At 48.0% G+C, this 20,632-nt stretch overlaps 8 protein-coding genes across 8 annotated transcripts; 3 read left to right on the top strand and 5 right to left on the bottom strand.

The window, feature by feature from the left end:
• Positions 1 to 183: 183 nt before the first annotated feature.
• On the bottom strand, positions 184 to 1,983 carry C8Q69DRAFT_443155 (Tannase/feruloyl esterase; the record flags this gene model as incomplete). Its single annotated transcript, XM_028628896.1, has 1 exon — positions 184 to 1,983. One exon carries the CDS (start codon positions 1,981 to 1,983, stop codon positions 184 to 186), a length of 1,800 nt encoding a protein of 599 aa, XP_028486386.1.
• Positions 1,984 to 3,692: 1,709 nt separating this feature from the next.
• On the bottom strand, positions 3,693 to 4,506 carry C8Q69DRAFT_460937 (hypothetical protein). Its single transcript, XM_028630208.1, has 3 exons — positions 4,239 to 4,506; positions 4,043 to 4,155; positions 3,693 to 3,967 (listed from the first exon to the last, which is right to left on the bottom strand). Exons 1-3 carry the CDS (start codon positions 4,288 to 4,290, stop codon positions 3,902 to 3,904), a joined length of 231 nt encoding a protein of 76 aa, XP_028486385.1. The 5' UTR covers positions 4,291 to 4,506; the 3' UTR covers positions 3,693 to 3,901.
• Positions 4,507 to 5,518: 1,012 nt separating this feature from the next.
• Positions 5,519 to 8,348, top strand: C8Q69DRAFT_203063 (C6 transcription factor). Its single transcript, XM_028626111.1, has 4 exons — positions 5,519 to 5,914; positions 5,969 to 6,506; positions 6,560 to 7,479; positions 7,569 to 8,348. The coding sequence occupies exons 1-4, from the start codon at positions 5,719 to 5,721 to the stop codon at positions 8,315 to 8,317; spliced, it is 2,403 nt and encodes an 800-aa protein (XP_028486384.1). The 5' UTR covers positions 5,519 to 5,718; the 3' UTR covers positions 8,318 to 8,348.
• A 1,708-nt stretch (positions 8,349 to 10,056) lies between these two features.
• Positions 10,057 to 11,663, top strand: C8Q69DRAFT_526530 (hypothetical protein). The gene is made up of 2 exons (XM_028633639.1): positions 10,057 to 10,561; positions 10,646 to 11,663. The coding sequence occupies exons 1-2, from the start codon at positions 10,281 to 10,283 to the stop codon at positions 11,343 to 11,345; spliced, it is 981 nt and encodes a 326-aa protein (XP_028486383.1). The 5' UTR covers positions 10,057 to 10,280; the 3' UTR covers positions 11,346 to 11,663.
• C8Q69DRAFT_505619 (hypothetical protein) lies at positions 11,630 to 12,911 on the bottom strand (the record flags this gene model as incomplete). Its single annotated transcript, XM_028632723.1, has 3 exons — positions 11,630 to 11,737; positions 11,793 to 12,800; positions 12,888 to 12,911. The coding sequence occupies 3 exons, from the start codon at positions 12,909 to 12,911 to the stop codon at positions 11,630 to 11,632; spliced, it is 1,140 nt and encodes a 379-aa protein (XP_028486382.1).
• A 604-nt stretch (positions 12,912 to 13,515) lies between these two features.
• On the bottom strand, positions 13,516 to 14,342 carry C8Q69DRAFT_460930 (hypothetical protein). Its single transcript, XM_028630207.1, has one exon. It carries the CDS (start codon positions 14,299 to 14,301, stop codon positions 13,663 to 13,665), a length of 639 nt encoding a protein of 212 aa, XP_028486381.1. The 5' UTR covers positions 14,302 to 14,342; the 3' UTR covers positions 13,516 to 13,662.
• A 3,859-nt stretch (positions 14,343 to 18,201) lies between these two features.
• Positions 18,202 to 19,606, bottom strand: C8Q69DRAFT_203015 (hypothetical protein). The gene is made up of 3 exons (XM_028626110.1): positions 19,203 to 19,606; positions 18,326 to 19,134; positions 18,202 to 18,265 (listed from the first exon to the last, which is right to left on the bottom strand). Exons 1-2 carry the CDS (start codon positions 19,321 to 19,323, stop codon positions 18,464 to 18,466), a joined length of 792 nt encoding a protein of 263 aa, XP_028486380.1. The 5' UTR covers positions 19,324 to 19,606; the 3' UTR covers positions 18,202 to 18,265; positions 18,326 to 18,463.
• Positions 19,607 to 19,983: 377 nt separating this feature from the next.
• C8Q69DRAFT_443149 (helix-loop-helix DNA-binding domain protein) lies at positions 19,984 to 20,367 on the top strand (the record flags this gene model as incomplete). The annotated part of the gene is made up of 1 exon (XM_028628895.1): positions 19,984 to 20,367. One exon carries the CDS (start codon positions 19,984 to 19,986, stop codon positions 20,365 to 20,367), a length of 384 nt encoding a protein of 127 aa, XP_028486379.1.
• Between the last annotated feature and the right edge of the window lie 265 nt (positions 20,368 to 20,632).

Genomic DNA, 20,632 nt, shown 5'->3' with positions numbered 1-20,632 from the left:
CTAGCCAACCCCGATCAGGAAGGTGTAGGAGATCGAAAACATATATTATTATCTAACAATATGTACGTTCAATAGTTATAAAAAGATATCTCCAAAATATGTAAGGCGAAATAAAAAAGCAGCCAAATATCTGTTCAAGCAATACGAGTAGAGAAAACAAACTACTCTTTGAAACCCGCTTAGTTAGTAGACCGGGACCTTGAACGCGGGGAAACTATAAGTCCAACTTTCAATAGACTTCTGATCGTTGACGCAGTCAAAACTCGAGCTATTCCCGTGCCAGAGCGGACGAGTCGGCCACTGGCACAACATCTGCGTCTCGCCAGCATAAGGACCCGAGGAGACAGTCGCGTTAAGACGACTTGGCTTCACACCATTCTCGACCCAATCGATCATGATCTCCATGTTGTTCTCTGGGTATGGGCCAGGCTGCAGGGAGTTGGTCCCGCAGTGGGCTGCGCCGGGGACCAGGTAGAATTGGTACCAATCCTCGAGGGCCTGGAGGCTCTCTTCCTCAGAGAGGTTACCGTACATGATCGAACGGACGGATTGCCAGTAGTGCACGGAGGAGGCGGTGGGGATACTGGGGTCGGATTCTCCGTGGTAATGAAGAAGTTTTCCGCCGGAGGATTGGAAGGTTGTGAGATCAGGTATGGTTGTCTGGAGACTGTCGAGGTACCGTACCATGCCGGTTTCCATCCAGGAGACGAGAGTGTCGTATGTGACGTTGTCTAGGTTCGAGAGGTTGTCGAGATCGAGCAATTCGACGAATTTGGTCGCGTACGAGCCCCCGGTGGATGGGATGTTGAGCTCCCATGATTTTGTGTCATTGTTCCAGGTAGTGTCAGCGTCAGAGAGCTCGGAACCGATCTGCCATGAGAGGTAGGCTCGCTCGCCCTTGGAGTTGAAGAGACCGTCGTAAATTGTCTGGGCGACAGCGACTCCCTCCGCGGAAACTGTGCCGTTCTGGGCTGGTTGGTAGCTGGTCGTGCTGCCTTCGGCGGCCTGACGCTTGTTCAGATTTCCTCCTTTGATATCGCGCTTGCTGAAGCCGAAGCCAAGGGACGTGCTGCTCTCGGCCGCGCAGTAGTAGGGTTCACCGATGATTGAGCTCAGGTTGAAGTTGAGCTTACAGAGATCCGTTCTAGAGATGACGCCGTCTGTTCTCCCATCCAGAGGATCGCAAGCAGCAATAGTGGCATTCACGATCTTATCCAGTTCACATGGAGGTGGATAGTAGTCCAACGTATGCTCGACAGCAGATGAAAAGATATGGAGAACCTGTTGCTGGGCTAGACGGAAGGCTGGAGCACCTGTGATAACACCGTCGTATTCCTCACCCCAGCGCTGAACTTGGCTCATACCTTCTCGCCCACCGTCGGAGCATCCCTCGTAGTAAGTGTAGACCTTGGTGTTGCTAGACAGCCCGTAGAAGTTCTTCGTGAGGGCTTTTCCTAGAATCGTCATCTCGCCCAATGCCTGATATCCGAACATGTACGTGGCGTCCCAGTTGATGGAGCCATTGCCAAGCAGAACCACTTCGTCGTAACTGTAGTCGAAGGCATCGTAACCTGCTGAGGTGGCACCTCCAACAGCACCGTATTCAAGACCACCAGTTGCATCGCTGGAGAGGGAGTAACCACCACCACCTGCGACATAGAATCGGTTCTTGAAATCACCTGGACTAGGGAAAGCATACTTGACCACCACAGTATCACCCTTGCCAGGGTGCGTATAGGTAACTGTCACATTACAGTAATTGAATGTTTCAGCACTAGTGGTAGTGCTCGTAGAACCCATTCCTCCTCCAGCGGTGGCATTGTAGACAGGGCTCGCGGTTGAAGCCGATGGGATCAAGTTGATGCCGAGCAAGGTGCCATTGGCAGGTAAAGCAGCCTGCACATTAGACACTGTGCAAACATCCGCAAGGGACGCTGCATTGGCGGACGCTGCGATGGCAGCTACGGCCAAAGCTCGACGCATGTTGATTCCCATTAGAGGAAAACGAGTGTGAGAATAGAAGAACCAAACAAGTGAACGAGTGGATGCAACGAGTGCAAGGACGGCTTCAATTTCGCTGAAGTCACTATCCTTATAAAGTCCATGCTGGACACCTCTTTTGAAGTCTTCGGATATTCTCCGGCGCGTAGCCTTGGAGATCGAGGAAACAACAAGGCTGAGAAAACGGCCTAGCCACTGGCATCGCCATTCCATACATAGCCGTAAGAGAATACCAAACCTAGAATAGTATACTTAAGTAGTAGTGCCGTCGTTTCCATTTTTAATAATAATAATATATGGAGGATGGAAGGTCTCCGAATAAGTTCCAATTTAATAGTTGCCAAGATTAGGACGCGTCACTAGATAGCGGAGCAGATCTGGTCCGTTGATTGACAATGTCAAATCGGGGTATCTGGTTATGGTGTTTTTAAACGACGGAGATGACGGCGACGTATGCATTGAGGCTAAAGAATGGAAGGACGCGGCAGCTTAACCCTAATTCCCATTTAGTTCGCTGTGCTTTTAAGTTATCAGATCCTCTCCCACAATTCCCACGCCATGAGGCTCCTTTTGCGACCACGATTGAGGATAAGTTCAACCATCAAGTGATCGCCGAATCATCCAAAACAAGCCCGGCCCCATCTTTTGAGACTAACCAGCGAATCGGTATCATCAGCATCATCTTCTCCGTCACGACCAGAAGAGTGGGTGTACCGGTGTGGTGTCAAAATTAAGCATGGAGATCAGTTTTAGCCAGAAACCTAAGTAAGCCCACCGGGCGTCCAAACGTAAGAGAATAGAAATCAATAATCACGATGCGGTCTCTCCATAGGTAGGTACTCTATCCTTCTTCAGTATAGAGTATGTTATTCCCAGTGCGTCGTAGAAGCGAAGACTGATGGCCTCGAGAGAAATCAAATTGCAACGACCATGATCAAAAATGTAATTAGAGGGGAGCTGTGTCGAATGGATGAGCTGTTCCATTATTAGGTACCTGACCTGAGGCTAGTGAAAACATCTTCATGATCGACGATCCGATGCTTACCGGAACAGGAGACCAAGGCTAGACTATTATTGTGACTACTACGCCTCCGCCTAAGAGTGGGGAAGTCAGCGCACTGCGTAATGAAGTGACCGTCGAGCACGGCGTGGGGATTGTGGGGATTGTGGGAATTGTGGGAAATCCGCTGTTGAGTAGAACAGGATCGCGATGGAAGAATCCTTCATAGAGAGTTGGAGTTCGACGATGTCAAGTTGCAGGTCGGCTCATTGCGATTATCTCTGCGTGAGCTTCCGGAACATTTTTCATAGCTGTGTGTTACAGGAAGATGCGAATGTTTCTCCACCCACCACCATATCGCTCTCATAATTCATAGAAGAATAGTAAATGAAAGCTCAGGGCTTTTTACTTCATCCTCCTATTTGGTCGAATCCAAAGCACGGAAGTATAGTCTGAATTGAACCACCCAGCTTATACATCTAGGCCGCTTAAACTGCTTGCTTCAATCTATTTCTAGGGGGGGTTTAAACCCATATTGATCTCCTATTAGCGTACAAAGAATTTAGATCTTAGTAATCTAGTAGGTTCTGTTCTGTAATTAGGATATCAGAGCCTGCTGCAAACGGATAGTTAACAGATTATCTGGACAAACGCTTTACGCGCTGACATATTTTGCTTATAGGTTTATTAACTGTCTTATAAGCTATTACTGGATACAGCTAGACCTAGTATACCGCACGTTTTGCAATTTACGGAGTCTGCATTATGGACATACTATATACAGACGCTCTGGACTGGAAACTCTTTTGAAGAAGATCGTCCTTGGTGATTATTGTATTGACATATCAACTATTCGGCGTGTCCGTTTCAACCAAAGACAGATCTCAACTAATCATTCGCCTAAGCCTTCCCTAGAATGTTACTTTCGTAAATCGTGCTTGTCTTCCCGGTATTGTTATTTTCGATCTGCACACCTTTCAGACTTATGCTCTTAAAACACCTAATATCATATAAAAGCCAGTCCATGAGGATAATACATACCTCATATCTCGGATCGTCCTCACTAGCATCGACGTTCCGACCGGCCTGGTTACCCGGCTCAGTTAGGACAGACTTGATGGTGCCGACACTTTCGGAAGTATTGGAGTCCGGTCCTGCGTATCAGTATTCGTTAGCTACTAAACTGGTATTCTGTAGGGAAGAAGAGATACGGAAGAGAAGGAAGAGCAGCACATACCTCCAACAGGCTTGTATCGCACAGTATCGCCGACTTTGTATGCAGGTGCCATGTTTGCAGGGTTATCTCAAGATGCAATTTCAAGATGGTTCTCGTAGTTCGTGTGATAGAATGAAAGATCTAAAGATGCTATGCTCGACGGGGAGGACAAAAGGTCAATATATATCCGCTTTCCGTAGACTACATCAATTAGCATAGTACTATATGACGTTAACTAGAACTATTCTATATTCTTCGAATGTAGTATATACGTCATTCCATGTTATCATGATGTCGGTAGTAAGAGCGTATCAAGAAGCAAGTAACGAGGGCGTTAAACAGGCCGTTTCCTAGCCCCATGTGAAAGAATCACCAGGATCTATATTCTAAGTAGCCGAACCATGGTAAGTAAACCATGTGGGAGACTCTGAGTTCTGGTAAGGTTGACGTCTTCCCGCCCCAAAAGGAAAACGGTTATGTTTCTTCCATTATCAAGTATCCTAGATTGGTAGGGATAGAAATACCCATTCGCATTCTCATTCGTTATGACTATTTCCATGCGCCTGTCTGGTTTCCCCTATGGTGTTTCAAGGACGGACTCCCCGACCAATGAGCTGTATCAATGACTAGTATCGTTCTATGTCGATATAGTTAGTTATGCGTGTTATATGTTCGTCAGCATGACGAATTAATCCACTTCTTCCCATGCATGGTATATAATGAATATACAGTATTTTGTACTAAGGTAGAAAAGATCTTCTATTTCCCATAGGTCCCTAACGGTAATGAGCTGCCACCTCTACCCATGATCTTGTTAAAGGTCCTGCTGTTCACAAGGTACCTTCCAACTTAGCCCGTAGGCTTCCTGTAGATCCGCATTTTGGTCTTTCAGCTATCGTTAGTCCGCGTTTATATCTATTGAATTAGTGGCAATCTGCTGAAAGATGATATTTCTTTATACAAGCATCTCCTTTAGATTCTATATCACCCGCAAGATTTCCCTGGACTGGCCCTCCATCACTTTGGACTTAGTCTTGTCCTGGTGGGTCCAGAGCGATAGGTATGTTGGGGATGTTTTATCTAGACAACTGTGGGATTAGCTTTATTTTGTAGCCTCTCCTTTCTCCAGGAGTTTAGGAAGCTGTTTAAATATATTATTATTATTGCTTCACCGATAGAAACATGCACAACATGATCACGTGCTCACCGCCACTCTTGCCTGCTCAGTGGCAGTGCAGAGTCAAGTTTCATGCCTGGCGCTCGAAATTCCACTCGTCGGCGTCCTAGTGCCTAAACAACCAAGTGGTGATACCCAAGCAAAATATTATTGTTGTACTTAGGTATTTATTTCCAAGGTTGTTTTCTCCGGCCGTTGCTTTGCACGGAGCGGACCCCACACACGGAAGCGGATATCAACGGATATCAACGGCTATCAATCTGCCATCTGTGATATTATCAACTTTGTATCACTTATCCGCTTCTCATATGCAGATTACTGATTATGGAAGCCCCTACTCCAACCAAGACCAGGCAGCGAGCATACAAAGCGTGCGTCCCATGTCGCCAACGGAAAGCAAAATGCGACCTGGGTAGCGGAGCCGACGGCAAACCGTCTGGGCCGCCTTGTGCAAAGTGCCGCAGAGAGCAGAGGCAATGCGTATTCCCTAAGAAGAGAGCCTGGGAGAGACGGAGGACGTGTCTGTATCAATAAATCCTTAATTTTCGCAAGAGTTTCGCTAATAATTCTATAGCTCAAACGGATCAGCTGCTTCCCGCACATGAAGGGACCTCCAGGAGTCCGGGTTTGGGGAGGAACAGTATTGCAGCATCGGAATTCTCATCACCATCCGCTAATCCTCGACTTAATAGCCGCAACGATACTGAGGAGCAGTGGTCCCCCGACGAGGCTAGAAGCGGCCGTGCGCAACCAGCCCATCATCACGAGAATTATCAAGCAGAGAGCCGATCAGTCTCGATGACTTTGGACAGCTCGATGGTGCGTACCGTTGTTTCCAGTGGTAATGATGCGCTCAACATTCTCTTCGAGGCAGCTACTGCTCACGAAAATGGGACAAACCCAGCCGGCGATGTTGACAATGTTCCCCGCCGGGAACAGAATGGGCGCACGACTGCCCATGAAGGGACTCAACCTCGTCTCTCGATGGCCATGACTAATGAACCAGAGAGACTTTCAAATGCGGGGAAGGAGGTCCTTCGGATTTGGGAGGCATGTCGGTTCGTAAGAATGGGATGGTTCACTGCTAGAGAAGCTGTCACATATATTGACCTGTTAGCTGGGCACCCATCTCTTATACCATACTTCCTATACTAATCTTTTATAGATTCTTCAAAAACATGTCACCATTGTCCCCTATCCTGTGTGGTTTCTACAGTGATCACAATAATCACCAGCTGCTTCTCAAAGATGAGCCCATACTCTGTTGCACTATCTTAATGATATCCTCACGATATCACGTTCTACCAGGCAGCGGCGGAGCTTCAAGGAGTTTCTTCATCCATCACCGTCTATGGCAGCATTGCGAACAGCTGATTATGAGGTTAATATTGGGGCAGGAAAAGTCATCAAAACGGAACACGCGGACTGTTGGCACTATAGAGGCGCTTCTGCTGATGTCAGAGTGGCATCCTCGCTCTCTCCATTTCCCACCCGACAGTGATGGGTGGGATTCTGACTTAGTCCTTACGCTTGAGGAGCCATCTTATAGCATGTCAAGAGATCAGATTTCATCCTCAAGCAGATGGATTGAAGACGTCATAGCGCCTGCGACAAGGTCTGACAGGATGTCTTGGATGTTACTTGGCTGTGCATTGTCACTTGCCTATGAACTTGGAATCTTCGAGTCAGACGCTGAAAAGTCGGCGAGCGCTACGAATAATGACGGTATGCCAGGCTCATCTGGGCAATATGGCTATCGACAGAAACGCGTTCAGCGCTTGCTCTACATCTATATTAATCAACATGCTTCTCGAATAGGTTGCAGATCTCTAATGCCTCAAAGCTTGAACCGTACTGTTATCAGCCGTCTCTGGATGCGGGCACCCGATGAGTCGGCTGATGAGTGGTCGGCATTCATGGTATCATGGATGGATCTAACAAAACTTATGGGGTCTATCAACGACATGTTCTTCCCGTCTACGTCGTTAGCCACTAATCAGCTACAGAGTGGACGGTATATAGGTCTGTTAGACCACTTTCGTCAGTTACTCCAGCGGTGGCGTGAAACCCATCTTAGTCCAAGAGGTATGGTGCCTTCATTATCACACCCTCACCTCACTTTTGGATTCCATGGAGAGTATGACCAAGCACGATCGCTAATACTACCTCCACAGATCTAGGAAAACGTTCTTTTGATTTATTATTCATCGAATACCATTTCGTCCGGGTGTATATGAATTCTATTGGAATGCAGGCGGTAGTGGAACGTCTTCTGGTAGACGGATATGGGTCGACTGGTCATCTCATGGCGAATATTCGCGCGATGAGTATAGACCCGGTTGACTACGAATTCATCCAGGAAGTAATCGACGGATGCTGTTCCATACTTCAGAAAGTAACAGAACTCGCAAATGACAAGGCTCTCCAGTTCGCCCCCGTCAGGATATTTCTTCGTGTAACAAGCTCGTCTATCTTTCTGCTTAAAGCTCTCAGCTTAGGAGTACGCAACGCGAAACTCCAAGAATCTCTCGACATCCTTGACGAAAGCATCCGGGCGCTGAGACTGAATACACTGGACGACATACACTTGGCAGCGCGTTATGCAACACTTCTTGAGGTGCATGTTTCGCGGCTGCGACGCCATTTCGCCGCATCATCTAAGACGACTGGGACAAGCTGCGACATTACGAGGCCATCATCTTCGCTGCCTCAAGAACAGGCATTAAGTACAGAAGCATCCAATGACCCCATGGAAGAGGAGACGTTCGATGCGGACTTTGTCCCCTCGTTGACCGATATGCCGCCGGATGACTGGCTCTTCCTCCCTTTCGATCCCTCTATGGCACCATTCGGTACGGCAGGCGGTCAGTCTTTAGGAATGGAAGACGGTGCGCTCGACTTCATTTGGAATCTACCACAGTGAATTCTATCTCTTTCTTTCCTTTTTTTTTTTTTTTTTTTTTCTCTCTTTTTGCGCGTTCAAGTGAACTACTATTTAATCTTAGGAAACTATTGGAAGTTGATAATCCGCGGTGAACGCAGACAGGACAGAACTTCCTCGTTTCATCATTACAACATCGTTTTGGATTGTCTGGTATGACACAGGACATGGATGGGGACGGTACGAAGTATCCAGCGGCTATACAGCTTGGAGTGATGGATATGGGATGGGTGTTTTTTTATTTTTTATTTTTTATTCTTTTCTTCTTATTCTTCTATACATTTTGAAGCACTGGAAATTCAGTCAGCAGCAATTTTGACTACTGCTCGACCTGGAAGCTGCCCAGCCAACATCCTTTTCGCGAAGACGTTGATGTCCTCCATTCAACCTTTGACCAGGATTGGCCTGACCAGTCCTCGTGAGGTGAACTCGAAAGCTTCATCCACGTCTCTCCTCCTACCTGTGATGGATTCTACTACGTTCAAATCCTTCGGAGCCATGGTCATGGGCGGTCATCCGCATCAGACCTCTCATTACGAAGTGCCCAGAGGGTAGGGTAGTTGCTCCTGTACGACCCGAGTTGCAGCAGTCACAATGCAATGACTCCATGTGCACCATACGTCGTTATATCCATGACTTTCTCCATAATATCTTTCTGTGTGGTAAGATCAAGGTAGCGTCCCGCACCAAGTTTCATGCAGAGCTCTTTTTTGTCTTTACCACCATCAACAGCAACGATGCGCATACCCATTTCCTTCGCGTATTGAATCCCCTTGTGACCGAGACAGCCGCCGGCACCCTCGAGCACTACCCATTGACTTGGCCGGACACCAGATCTTTCCAGAGCCGTATACGCCGTAGTGCTAATTCATCCTATATTGTGAACTCCACGATACAGTAATACGTTGCGCACAGAAGTTATGTTGTTGTGTGTAGCAGACATTTTCCGATTTGAGACTTGATTAAGGCCTCGATATCAAAGCAGGCGTTTGCCCTATTCTTAGTCATTCTCAAATATATTCCAACATTCGCCTACATACTAAATAGCACCTGTATCTTTCAGCTGCTGATAGATTTTTTAAGGCCGTTAACTTTGGAACTTCATTAGGTACGAGGGCCCTGACACTCTAGAATCGGCTAGCTAGATATTTTTCGACCCCGTATTTTCTGTAGTTTCTCGCTCTCATTCGGTCAGGCAGCAGCGATTGTTAGCAATCCATGTGCCGAATTGCTGCTGCCTGGCGCAGCTGATGGCGATCTTGTCAAAAAACACGCCTGGTTTTGTCGATATTCCATCATTTCCCCATAATAATAAGGGAGGAAAAGATAAGTGCTCAGCCACGTCTCTCGAACACCAAACCGAATCCGGTATGCCGTGCGAACCAGAAGTTTTTCGACGATGTTTCTCAACGAATGAGACGTCCTAGAAGAAGGTAATTAAGTAGAGCCCGTCTTGGCATTCGACAGGTCAAGCTTTTCATAGTCTTATCTAGCGTGAAATCCCAGAGGCTGAGCGCTGAGGTTAATGATAATTTACCTTTAGCCGAATCACACTAGACTGCGAGCTGGTTGTTTAGTACACACGAGAGCCACGGGAGACGAGATGCTAGAGGTGTTAGGGGCGCATAAGGCAACCCATGGCTTCATGCAACTCGTGTAATAATTATATGCACTGCCCTTTTGATTTGGCTGGATATTATTATTGTTGCTGCAGGTAAAATCGCAACGATTACCGAAATAGGAAACCATGCAGCTGGAGGCATAGTTACTCGTAGATACTTATATAACACCCCCCCGCGATCTCATGAGATCTGATGCTCATAAGCAGTAGTTACAAGGTATTCAGCTGCAAGTCAATTATCGAGCCTCTCATTTTGACTACTTCATCCTTTTCCTTACCTATTCATTGCCCACTGCTACATTTGCTGGATCTTTGTTGTCTCCAATGGCTATCAGTTACCGCCATGGGATCTCCATCCTGGAACTCATCTTTTACACACCCGCCATTTTTGTTGCGCTATTGCTGGCATTTCGACATGGTTTCAGGAAGAGTTCCGGGTGGTACTATTTCATCATATTCAGTCTTGCCCGCATCGTGGGTTCATGCTGTTATCTAGCCACAATCAGCTATCCAACATCAACCGACCTGTATATTGCATATGCGGTGTGCTCGTCAGTGGGTGTAGGACCGCTACTTCATGCTAACACGGGTCTTCTTTCGAGAATGTTAGTGTTTGAACCAATGCTACCTATCCATCCAACTTTACTCTATGAAACTACAAAAGCTAACGATGCCCCCCCTTGAACCAGCAATGATTCGATCGATCGAAAAACGAACCGACCGCTCAACCCACTCATCTTTCGAGGACTCCTTTTCCTTACGCTGGCTGCTCTGATCGTAGGAATTGTCGGTCAAACAACCGGCGGTTCTTCTGCCGCGACTCTTGCGCACCCCAAAATCGAAACGAAGATCGGTATCATCCTCTTCGTGGTCATTTGGGTAGCCATTTGCTTTATCCTGCTTGCCCTCCGTGGCAGATACAACGATATTGAGGATGGAGAGCATCGCCTTCTCGCCGCGGTGGGAATGTCATTGCCCTTCATTCTCGTGCGGCTCATTTACTCGGTCCTTTCTGTCTTCGTGCACAACTCAGACTTCAACATGATCACCGGCAATGTGACAATAATGCTCGTCATGGCTGTTCTGGAGGAATTTGCTGTCGTCGTGATCTGTCTTGGTATCGGGTTGACATTGCAGGTTCGACAGTCGGTTGCTGATCCGGAACAACCACAGACTGGATACCCAGCAGATCAGGGTTACCGGAATCAGCGTGAGGGAAAGGGGCCGAGATCTTCAGAGCCAAGATACCAGCCAACTCCAGCAGATCCATACGAAGCGGAAATGAGTTATCTTCCTAAGCAGCCGAGGAGACACAGAAGAAGAGGAGGTCCGATCACGCAGCTGGTCAGACTAGCTGCAGATGAGATCCAAGACAGGAGATACGGCTAGGTCTATGATATCTTGAACCATTGTTCATTTAGTTTGTTTTGTTATACCCGTGTTTTCTACACAGAGGAATGTTTTTCCATTTGTGCTTAGCAATTGTTGATTTTGAATAGATGGGAACAAAGCTTTTTGTCTTTCCCCTTTCTTACTAGACATTTATGCACGATAATAATGTTACCAACCACACCACGATCTGACCGGAGACTGATAGCAAGCCCTAAAAACCAGTAAACCCATTCATAGACTAACCCCAATGGGTCTTTTGTCATCTTCCGTTTTGTTGAGGCCTAAGTCTGCTTGTCGCTTGGGACGAAATCCGGCGCCGTGGCACGCAGCTCGGCGGACTGGGCGCTTTCCGCCGCAGCAGCCTGGTTCCGGTTCCTATTCTCATTGGCCTTAATGGTATCAGTCATATAATTTTGGTCAATTCGATTTTAGATTCTTACTTACCCGCTCGCGAGGGAAGAACCGACTTCCTCTGTTTCTACGAGGGCTGTACTGATTCATATTGCCAAAGCCAGGTGGCGGAAGAACGAGGCTATGGCGCGCAGTACCACCAAGACCAGAAAAATGATTGTAGTGATTCATGTTGGCAGCCCCGGATATCTGAGGAACAAAGTGACGGCGTGCCATACCACCCTGTCCAGAATAAGGACTGAGGTAGTGCGAGTAAGTATGTTCAGTCATGTTCGCAACCCCAGATGACTGAGAAATGTAGTTACGGCGCACAGTACCACCCAGACCCGAGTAAGGACTGAGGTATGGAGGGTAAACGGGATGGTACGTCGTCGGATAAGCAGCAGGATACAAAGGCCCCCAGTGAAGTTGTTCGTACTGCCTATGGAAAGGGACAGAGGCAAACTCGGTAGAGTTTGTAATCCTTGGCTCTGCGCTTTGTTTATTCTCAGCGGTGGCAGCCCCAGGAACAGTCGGGGCAGTCTCAGATCTGCGATTCTCCTTCTTCTTCAATTTGTCGTGTTGGTTGTTGAATCTGTTCTTCCGCTTGGGGCGCTGTTTCTTCTTGGAGTTTGATTGGGCGTTGTCCTCAGCGGTAAGAGGAGTAGCAGGCTGTTTGGAGATCCCAGTTGGAGCTGGAGCGTCTTTGGTCTTTGTGTCGATGATAGCAGTAGGAGCTTCTTCGCCCTCGTCGGCATGTTTATTGGTAGTATCGACTTTGTTCTCGTCATGTTTCTCTGCTGCTATTTCAGAGATGTCTGCCCCAAGGACATGTTCGACTTCAGTCTCTTTCTCTTTTTCCTCATTTCCCTTCTTCACGAGAGAGGTCTCGCAAGTGGGCAGCGCAGGAAAATGCTCCACAGATTCCATCACAGCTACGGACTGCAGCGAAGGAGAGGCAATGACCGGAGGAGTTGCAGCAGGAACTCCAGTCTCAATCTCGGTCTCGGCTTTGCGTATTCCTTCTGCGAGAATCCTCCAACGCTCACGAGTAGCAGCTAGCTGTATATCTCGTCAGAGCTTGTGTATGTCATGTGGCGAAGGGCCGAAGATTCAGGGGGGTGGGAGAGGAGGGGGGGGTAAACAAACTCTGGCTCTCTGCCCTTTCCCCATCTTCGCGGTCTTGAAAAGATAGAGTATGTAGGAGTAGTAGAAAGGAGTTATTGAATCAGGCCGGGCAATCAGGAAGAGCCGATGCTTGACTGTTGATATGAAGATGTAGGTAGAGAGGAGAACCTGGAACTGTTCATGAGAAGAACAGTGGAGGTGCAAGGAGTGAAAAGAATAATAACAGATATTTCCCTGGGTGCTATCACTTGTCCAGGTCTGTTATGAAACGAGTAGAGCCCACCCATATTTGGTTGCGTTCAAAGGCGCCGAGATACTTTGCTTCACAACAATCGTCACGGCAATGGAAAGACTTGTGTGTAGTGAACCACTTTTAGGTAGCCCCCTCCAGACTCCAAGGATGGTATCATCACAAAGGATTATTTGCAGTGTAGATAGAGTCTGTGAGCTGAACATTTCAGAGTTTTGTAAGAGGTCATATATCATAAAGATTGTTCCTTTAAGGGGAGAGCTTACTAAGAGCGTTGGAAGAACATATATACTCAGACAAATTTTTATTGTTTTCTATTTAAATTTTTTTTTCTTTTTTCCTTTTTTTTTTCCTCATTGAGGAAAGGAAAAGACACTTATTCGTACAGGGGTATTATTTCACCAAAGAAAACACCAAAGAAAACACCAAAGAAAACACCAAAGAAAACACCAAAGAAAACACGAAGAACCCGCAGAAAACACCAGGACCCAGAGAAGAAACGGGAGACGGCCACAAATCCCACACCGAACCAAGTCCCTGGGGAACTTAGTTCGGCGTGAGCTTTATGAAATCTCGCGGCGCCGAGATCTGCTTGCCCCTGGCTGGGTTTTTGGAGGGCCGTTTAAGGCCCCTCCAGCCATTTGCCTGTGAGGTTTTACCCTCCTTTGCCTTCGACTTCCCAAGGAAGCCGAGTACGCTTCTCAGAACGCCGAAGCGTCTGGAAGTAGCAGGCCGGGCTTGCACCGTCCCCCGTTCGCTGAATTCGGGAACCGAATCAGCGGCCCTCATACGCGTAGGTCCACGTATGGCAGTAGCACCATTCCCACCCAGGTACTGAAGCGAGGAGGTGCGGAGAGGGAACCTGGAGTCCCTCGAGGTCCGCACCTCCTCTGTGTCCACTGGGTGGGAATGGAGGGCTCTATCTCTGAAGTCCCTTCTCCCCGTTGCCACAAGCGTATTGAAGCTTGGCATTGCTGCCAGGCCTCTGCCTGCGGCGGCAGACGGTTCGCCAGAGTCAGGGCGTGAAATACCACGCTGGGTATTTCTGCCCTTTGCAGCAGTCATATGATATTCTGCTGGAACCGCTGGGACGGGGGGTGCATCTTCAGGTATGCACGTCTTCGAACCAGAGCTAGACAAACTAGACAAACTGGTTCTACTCCCAAGTCGACGAAACAGATTCATCTCCTTGCCACTGAAATCCCGCTTCAGAGTCTGCGCCGAAGACCTCTTGGAGCGAGGAGTGCCAGTGGGGGACGATGTCTCATTGTCAGCGCGTGCTTTGCCCTTGGAACCCTTATGGGCATCGTCGTCTTGGACTAGGGAGGGACCAGTTTCTGTCCTATCGTTCTCCGTGCCTTGGACAGCGTTCTTCAGATTGATGATTGAAAAGCGACTACCTATAGAGGCACGTATTCCTTCCCCAAGGGAGCGCTGGGTCGGTCGAGGAGTACGGTTGTCTGGAGAGACGTCGTCCTGAGATCCCATAATGAGTTTATCGGCAGATCTGGAGATATGCATGGTAGGGCCAAGATCTAGTCTGAGTCTGGAGGGAAGCTTTGCACGATACTCTCCGGTATAAACACCTTGTGGGCGCAAGAGAAGCTGTCCATTGCTCGTGTAGATGTCGTCGTCAGTGTCCACCAGAGGGGTTGCTGCTGAATTTGCGTTTTGCGGTCGAAGAGACGGCGTCAATGCAGAATCCTCATACTGAGGGATAGGCGAATCCAGTGGATCGTCAATGTTAGGTGTGGGAGAGGCAGCATCACCATACTTCGGGTTGGGAGAGCCCAGTAGATCGTCAGTGTTTGATTTGAGAGATGGACCGGCATTAACTGGGCCTATGTCTTCGAGAGGCACATTATTCCTGGTGTTTGTGACGTCGAGAGGAACATGTATCGAACTGCGGCTCTCAACAGAGGCATTCATTCTTTGTATGATACGTCTTTCGTACCGTATTGGAGAGTTCAGCAAGTCCGAGCCAGTTGCTATTGGGATTCCACTGGCTATTGGGATTCCGCTAGGTACAATTCTTTCGTCTGCTGGAATGGAAGTCTGGGCAGGCGCAGACAATATCGGAGCAGGAACTAAATGAGACTCTTCCCCGGTTGGAGACATCTGCCTTCTGTCTGCGTTTTCATTCCCTGGAAAGAAGCTGCGTCCAATAGTTTCCAAGTCAGGGAGAGGAGGAGAAGATGGTGATAACTGGCCAAGCTGCCTTTTCGTCCTAATAGGGTATGAGTCTGACATGGCTTTGTTGGCAGAAACGTATTGTGAACGTAAATAATCAGCCGATGAAGACGCTCTTCTGAGGTAAGCAGAGAGATTTGCAGAGTGGTGTGAGAACTGAACTGAAGGACTGAGACTCAGATGTGTTTTGCTCTTTGTCGCGGCAATATCAGAGTGAATGCTAAGGCGACTTTCCGTCTGGTTCTGTGACAAGGGCGTGTTACAGGACAATCGCACAGTTCCTGAGGTGCAGCTAGCTCTCAGAGAGTCTAGAGATCCTTCATACAGAAGTGCAGGGACGTTAGACAAGGACTTGATATGTCTCCGTGTAGCAGCTTCCGAGTCTTCTATGATAGGGTACTCAGGAAAGGGGTTGTCACTATCTGGACGCGTAGCGTTTGGTGCAGTATCTGTAGAGGTTGACGACAGATTTTCAAGAGTCAAAGTAGATGTAGATTTCTGTAGACGGTTGTCAAAAGTCCCAGGGTACTCAAGGGTAGAGGATTCCTGCTCGTAAAAATGAACCAGTGATGATACCGTAGAGTGAGTCCTTGTGCTGGCGGGTGCCGGAGTCAGGAAATGATTGTTTCCTCCAGTCGAGAAGTGTTTGTCTCCTGCTTGGACTGGAGATCCAGCCTCTGGAAGGCTCGAAGCAAGCCACTCCTCCTTTATCTTTGACTTTCGAGGAAAAGTTCGGCGTGGAGGTGTCAACCTTGAAGCAAATGGAGTTCCTATTGCGGCACGGATATCTTCAACAGGGTCAGCGTCTGGAGGGAGAGAAGGGAGAGGCTTTGACGGTAAGATGGGTTCCTGGGTCACCGGGTTTGCTGGAGGACTCTTCACATGTCGCATCCCCTTGTCTCTAAATTTCTGCCCGTATGTGTTAGTGCTCACTTAACATCAATACAAATGAAAAATTCACATACAATCACCTCCGATACCTCATCATAAGCGAGTGATGGATACACATGAGACCCTTTACTGACTTCCCTGAACCTAAAGACTCGCTCACGGGGCTGATATGAGATATATCAGCCAAATCCCTGAATCACTGAAGCTCATGAAGCTTACCTTGGCCACTAAACTTGAATTCCTTCCCCATGTATGTTTAAACTTCTTAACATACTTCGAGTCCCTGAATTTAACCACGCGTTTGAAGACAGTGTTCCACATCTTACTACTCTTCGATAGTATTCCTTTTCTGTCCATATCCGGTGGCACGGGGGCCGGTTTAGGGGCATAGAACTGTGGGCTACATCCAGTTATCGTCGGCAGCTTTGGTGCACCGCGTTGCAATCGAGATCTCTCCGTTCCATAGAAACTATTCGCTGTCTTTGCTTCGGGTCCATTAATGTTATGAATCTTGTCTGTCCTTGTGTGATCATTTTCCTGGGTTCTATTCTGGTCTGCTGCCCCCTTTGGGTTTGATTCTTGTGAGGATGGATGGAGAATAGAAGCAACAGCTTTCTTGAGTGTTCCCGTCATATTATCGGTTGCATTTCTTATCATGATGGGTATCTGGATGAGAAGTACATATGTGCATCTGTGTCTCCGAAAGGCTTGACAGTGCCAAAACAAAGGTGCTTTCAAAGGATGAATGAATCGAAATTCCCTGAATGCTGAGTATTGGGTATCCTTATGGGTTGCTGAAAGATTCGAAAAGCTCGCTCGCCTTTTTCCAATAGCTTTATACTAACTGTGGAAGCTTTTAGGAAAGGAAAAGAATGAGTCTTGAGGAAGGAAAAAGCACTGTGTCACTGCACGTCACAGTCTCAAACAGCATATCAAAACGGAAACTAGATATGGACTGATCTCTGACGTTGCTATGGATGTTAACTGATGCCTGAATGTAACGAAGAACTGGAGAAGCAATCAAGAGGAGAGAGATGAAAGGTAGGAAATCGTTTTTGAGCGTGAGTGAGGTGAGGTTTGTGTGTTTCAGTGAAGGGAGTCTGCTCATAAAGAGTAGTAGCTCCTTCACGTGCTCATCACTGACTTCCTATATAGGTAATATAAGCGTAATGCACGTGATGATATCTGCAATGGTAAAAGAGGGCATAACTCAACACGTGCCCCATTGCCCTATGTTAATCCTCTATTCTCACATATTAGGGGATAGGGTTATCGGGTAATTATACTCGAGGCTTTAGCATGTTCCATGGCCTTTCGAATTGGCCGAGTATTGAGCATCCGGTCAATCAGCAGATCTAGATATCACCAACCTACTAAGATATCCGCTTTCTAACGTGGGAGGTGACCACTCCAGCGACGACTCTTCAAGCTACAGCGTCCGTGAATAAAGATCTTCTGGATATAGTATGTACAAATTGGATATCTAGTGGCTTCCAAAGTTCTATACGGTACAATGGGAACCAACTATGTTCAACTATCAGGTGAAGTATGCGAAATATATGGGCTTCTGTTTCCCCGTTTTGCTGGCTTCGAGTCAAAATTCGATGACGGGGCTTTATGGGCGTACCCCATCGTCCAGCGAGACGATACCAGAAACTGCAGAAGACAGTTACAAATGAAGAATCTACTGAGGTGGTCACGGTACCGTGTTTGAAATAAGCTACTAAGGCACTTGCAGAACCCGACGAAGGCAGCTTGGGTATTGATGTCAGCATGCAATGGGATTGGTGCAGCTAGCAGCATCCTATCGATTCTATGAGAAGCGAAGTACTGGCAGTCTTTGTCGACATAGAAGATCCACAATACTTCAATGGCCTTCGCGGACGAACCAGTTTGATAGAGATATTCATCGCATGAGGGTGCAAGGACGCTGTTGGTTGATGCAGGGGAGCGTCAAAAGCGCGGGACCATGGTTCAGCACGACAACCTGCTCGAATATAGAAATGGGTCTCTTTTCTTTTTTTTTTTTTCCATTATAATACATCCGCTGTAATGCAGAACGCGAGATCTGAACGGCATGAAACGATTAGCGTCACTATACTCCATCAGGCAGTTTTTAGTTTATTACAAATAGCTGCAGGAAACCCAATCTCCCGAACTTGAGAGTGCCTGCAGCAATTTTGTTGTCAACCACAGATCAAAACACACAAGGTACAGAACAAGGGCTTGTTAACAGGCCTTGTGTATTATCAGCCCTTGGAGATACTTATAAGTCCGTCCGGAACTGAGATGAGCGACCTTCCCCTGTAGTTTGTTCATGCTTCCTCTTTGAGATAACATTTCGAGTTGAAGAGTCAGTATTGATTTCCAGCTCCTCAGTAGGTCCCTCATCACGCCATTCCGTGATCTCCCATTCGATTGTGGTGGCCTGGTCATCGCTCCTACCGACTCCTCGTCGACTCCTCATCAAGCGACCTAGGCGGCTACCCTCGATCATTTCCTCAAACCACGGAATACCGCCTACGGTGCCCTGACTGTAGCTTCTCGAGAAGTCTGAAACGTCGGCAGTGGATGATACGGTGGGAGCAGACAATGGGGGGTTTCTCCTAGTTATGGCCGCCTGCGCATCCAGTGCCTCGTCATCCACATCATCTGGAAGGAGCTTGAGATCCTCCAATAGCCTTTGGTCATCTCCACGTAGACTGCCAACCGATATAGACATAAAGTCCGCCTCCTCGGGTGGCAGTTCTGTCCAGTATGTCAAAGGAGTGCCGCAGAAACCGCAGAAGCTACGCTGGCTATGAGGAGCGTGTAGAGGAGTGAATGTACGACGGATAGAGTTGTGAGATTCGTCTGGATAATAGGATCGTGTGTTTGATTGATACCACGCCAACGGAACTCGCAGCCAGACTGAAAGTGGTGCGCCGATGGATCGACCTGAGAGATGAGACTACCGGTCAGTTTATCTATAACTGAAGGCAAACATGCTAGACAAGGCAACTTACGGTGGTCTCTACCACTGTCAAAATAAACCTGGGCAGCTTCCTCTGTGACACCTTCAGGTACTATAATCATGTATTGGTTTCGACCGCAAGCGCAGCCTCCTCGCAAGTGGCGGTGGCTCATGTTCAGATTGCTCCGGGAAGTATAGGTATGTACGATCCAGCAATTGTGAACAACCGAACTGTGAAGCTTGCGAGTGCTGCTCTAGATAAACAGTATCAGTCGAGATCGACAGTGAGGAGACTGCTGATAGCAATAGAGAGAAATGGAAAACGATCGTGCTCGCAGGAAATCAGCGGAAACCAGCGCTAGTCTTACAGAGGAGACGATGACGTGCATCGCTAAGTACTCTCTCCGGATCGATTCCAGCCCAATTGAAACAAACCACTAAGAGTATGTACTTAGGTTAGCCCGGGCCAGAGCGGGACATCGCCCGACAACCTTAAAACTTGCCTAGGTTACTTATGTATCTTTAGACTACAGTAGACTAGACTACTCCGCACTTTTGGCAGCGTCCACCACAAGATCACCTTATCCGGCAGACAACAATGTTCCTGTCTCTGTCTCTGTGTCACCGTCAACCTCATCCACGAGTGACCAGAACCAGAGAGGCGTCGACGCGCCTGGCTGGCTAGCATCCAGCGCCTCCCTAACGAACCCTCGTGTTCCCTTGATGCATCTGGGAGCGATTATCGCGATCTTTGACCCCTAGACCCTGGTCCGCCCCATTTGCGATCGGAGATCTTTGACGCTCGAGACACGTGCAGACGTGCCACATCCACCATGCCATCTGCACAACCACCTGCTTCCGTCTCTTCGATCTCGCCTGATCCGTCATCATCTCCAGCGCCAGCCGGAAGGGCAAGTGGCGCAGACTCATCAAATCCAGCAGCAGCGTCCGCTGCCGACAAGGATAAGCCGCGGCTCACTGAACAAGAGAAGAAGAACAACCACATTGCTTCCGAACAGAAACGCCGCGCCGCAATTCGGGAAGGGTTCGATCGATTGACTGAACTAGTGCCGGGTCTTGAAGGCCAAGGCCGCAGCGAGAGCATAGTCTTAAAGAAGACAGTCGAATTCATGCACTTGCAGCTGCAAGAGAGGAGGAATCTTATCGCAGAGATTGAGCGCAGAGGTGGTATTGTGGAAGACTCGTTCCGGCGATAATGGCTTGAGCGTGCTCGATATTTCTTGGATAACAGGGTGGACTCAAGGTCCTCAGTTGTAACAAGCAGCTGCATGCTGTATGCTTTTGCCATACCAGCAATCAGGAAATGACTATAATCGCTTGTTGCAGGCCTGGTGCGAGCCTTGCCAGGTATTCTGTCGTTTTCTACCAGCCAGGCACAACTTCACGGCGGAAATGGTCTGGGTTACGGGCGTTTATGGTGTAACAGCTCCATTTGAATACATCAGACTATGTTCTGTGATA

The sequence above is a fragment of the Paecilomyces variotii genome, assembly GCF_004022145.1.
Source record: "Paecilomyces variotii strain CBS 101075 chromosome Unknown C8Q69scaffold_3, whole genome shotgun sequence".
NCBI classification, from domain to species: domain Eukaryota; kingdom Fungi; phylum Ascomycota; class Eurotiomycetes; order Eurotiales; family Thermoascaceae; genus Paecilomyces; species Paecilomyces variotii.
The sequence above is the reverse complement of the archived record's forward strand: the minus strand, read 5'-3'. Positions and strand labels throughout refer to the sequence as shown.

Bases quoted from the DNA above. Each gene is read 5' to 3' on its own strand.
- C8Q69DRAFT_460930 (XM_028630207.1), bottom strand. From the start codon at position 14,301: ATGAATCTGTTTCGTCGACTTGGGAGTAGAACCAGTTTGTCTAGTTTG.
- C8Q69DRAFT_203063 (XM_028626111.1), top strand. From the start codon at position 5,719: ATGGAAGCCCCTACTCCAACCAAGACCAGGCAGCGAGCATACAAAGCG. The intron at 5,915-5,968 runs GTCTGTATCAAT...ATAATTCTATAG, and splicing joins CTGGGAGAGACGGAGGACGT to CTCAAACGGATCAGCTGCTT. The intron at 7,480-7,568 runs GTATGGTGCCTT...CTACCTCCACAG, and splicing joins AACCCATCTTAGTCCAAGAG to ATCTAGGAAAACGTTCTTTT.
- C8Q69DRAFT_526530 (XM_028633639.1), top strand. From the start codon at position 10,281: ATGGCTATCAGTTACCGCCATGGGATCTCCATCCTGGAACTCATCTTT. The intron at 10,562-10,645 runs GTTAGTGTTTGA...CCCTTGAACCAG, and splicing joins ACGGGTCTTCTTTCGAGAAT to CAATGATTCGATCGATCGAA.
- C8Q69DRAFT_203015 (XM_028626110.1), bottom strand. From the start codon at position 19,323: ATGAGCCACCGCCACTTGCGAGGAGGCTGCGCTTGCGGTCGAAACCAA. The intron at 19,135-19,202 runs GTAAGTTGCCTT...CTCATCTCTCAG, and splicing joins TGACAGTGGTAGAGACCACC to GTCGATCCATCGGCGCACCA.
- C8Q69DRAFT_460937 (XM_028630208.1), bottom strand. From the start codon at position 4,290: ATGGCACCTGCATACAAAGTCGGCGATACTGTGCGATACAAGCCTGTT. The intron at 4,156-4,238 runs GTATGTGCTGCT...ACTGATACGCAG, and splicing joins GCGATACAAGCCTGTTGGAG to GACCGGACTCCAATACTTCC. The intron at 3,968-4,042 runs GTATGTATTATC...AAAGGTGTGCAG, and splicing joins AGGACGATCCGAGATATGAG to ATCGAAAATAACAATACCGG.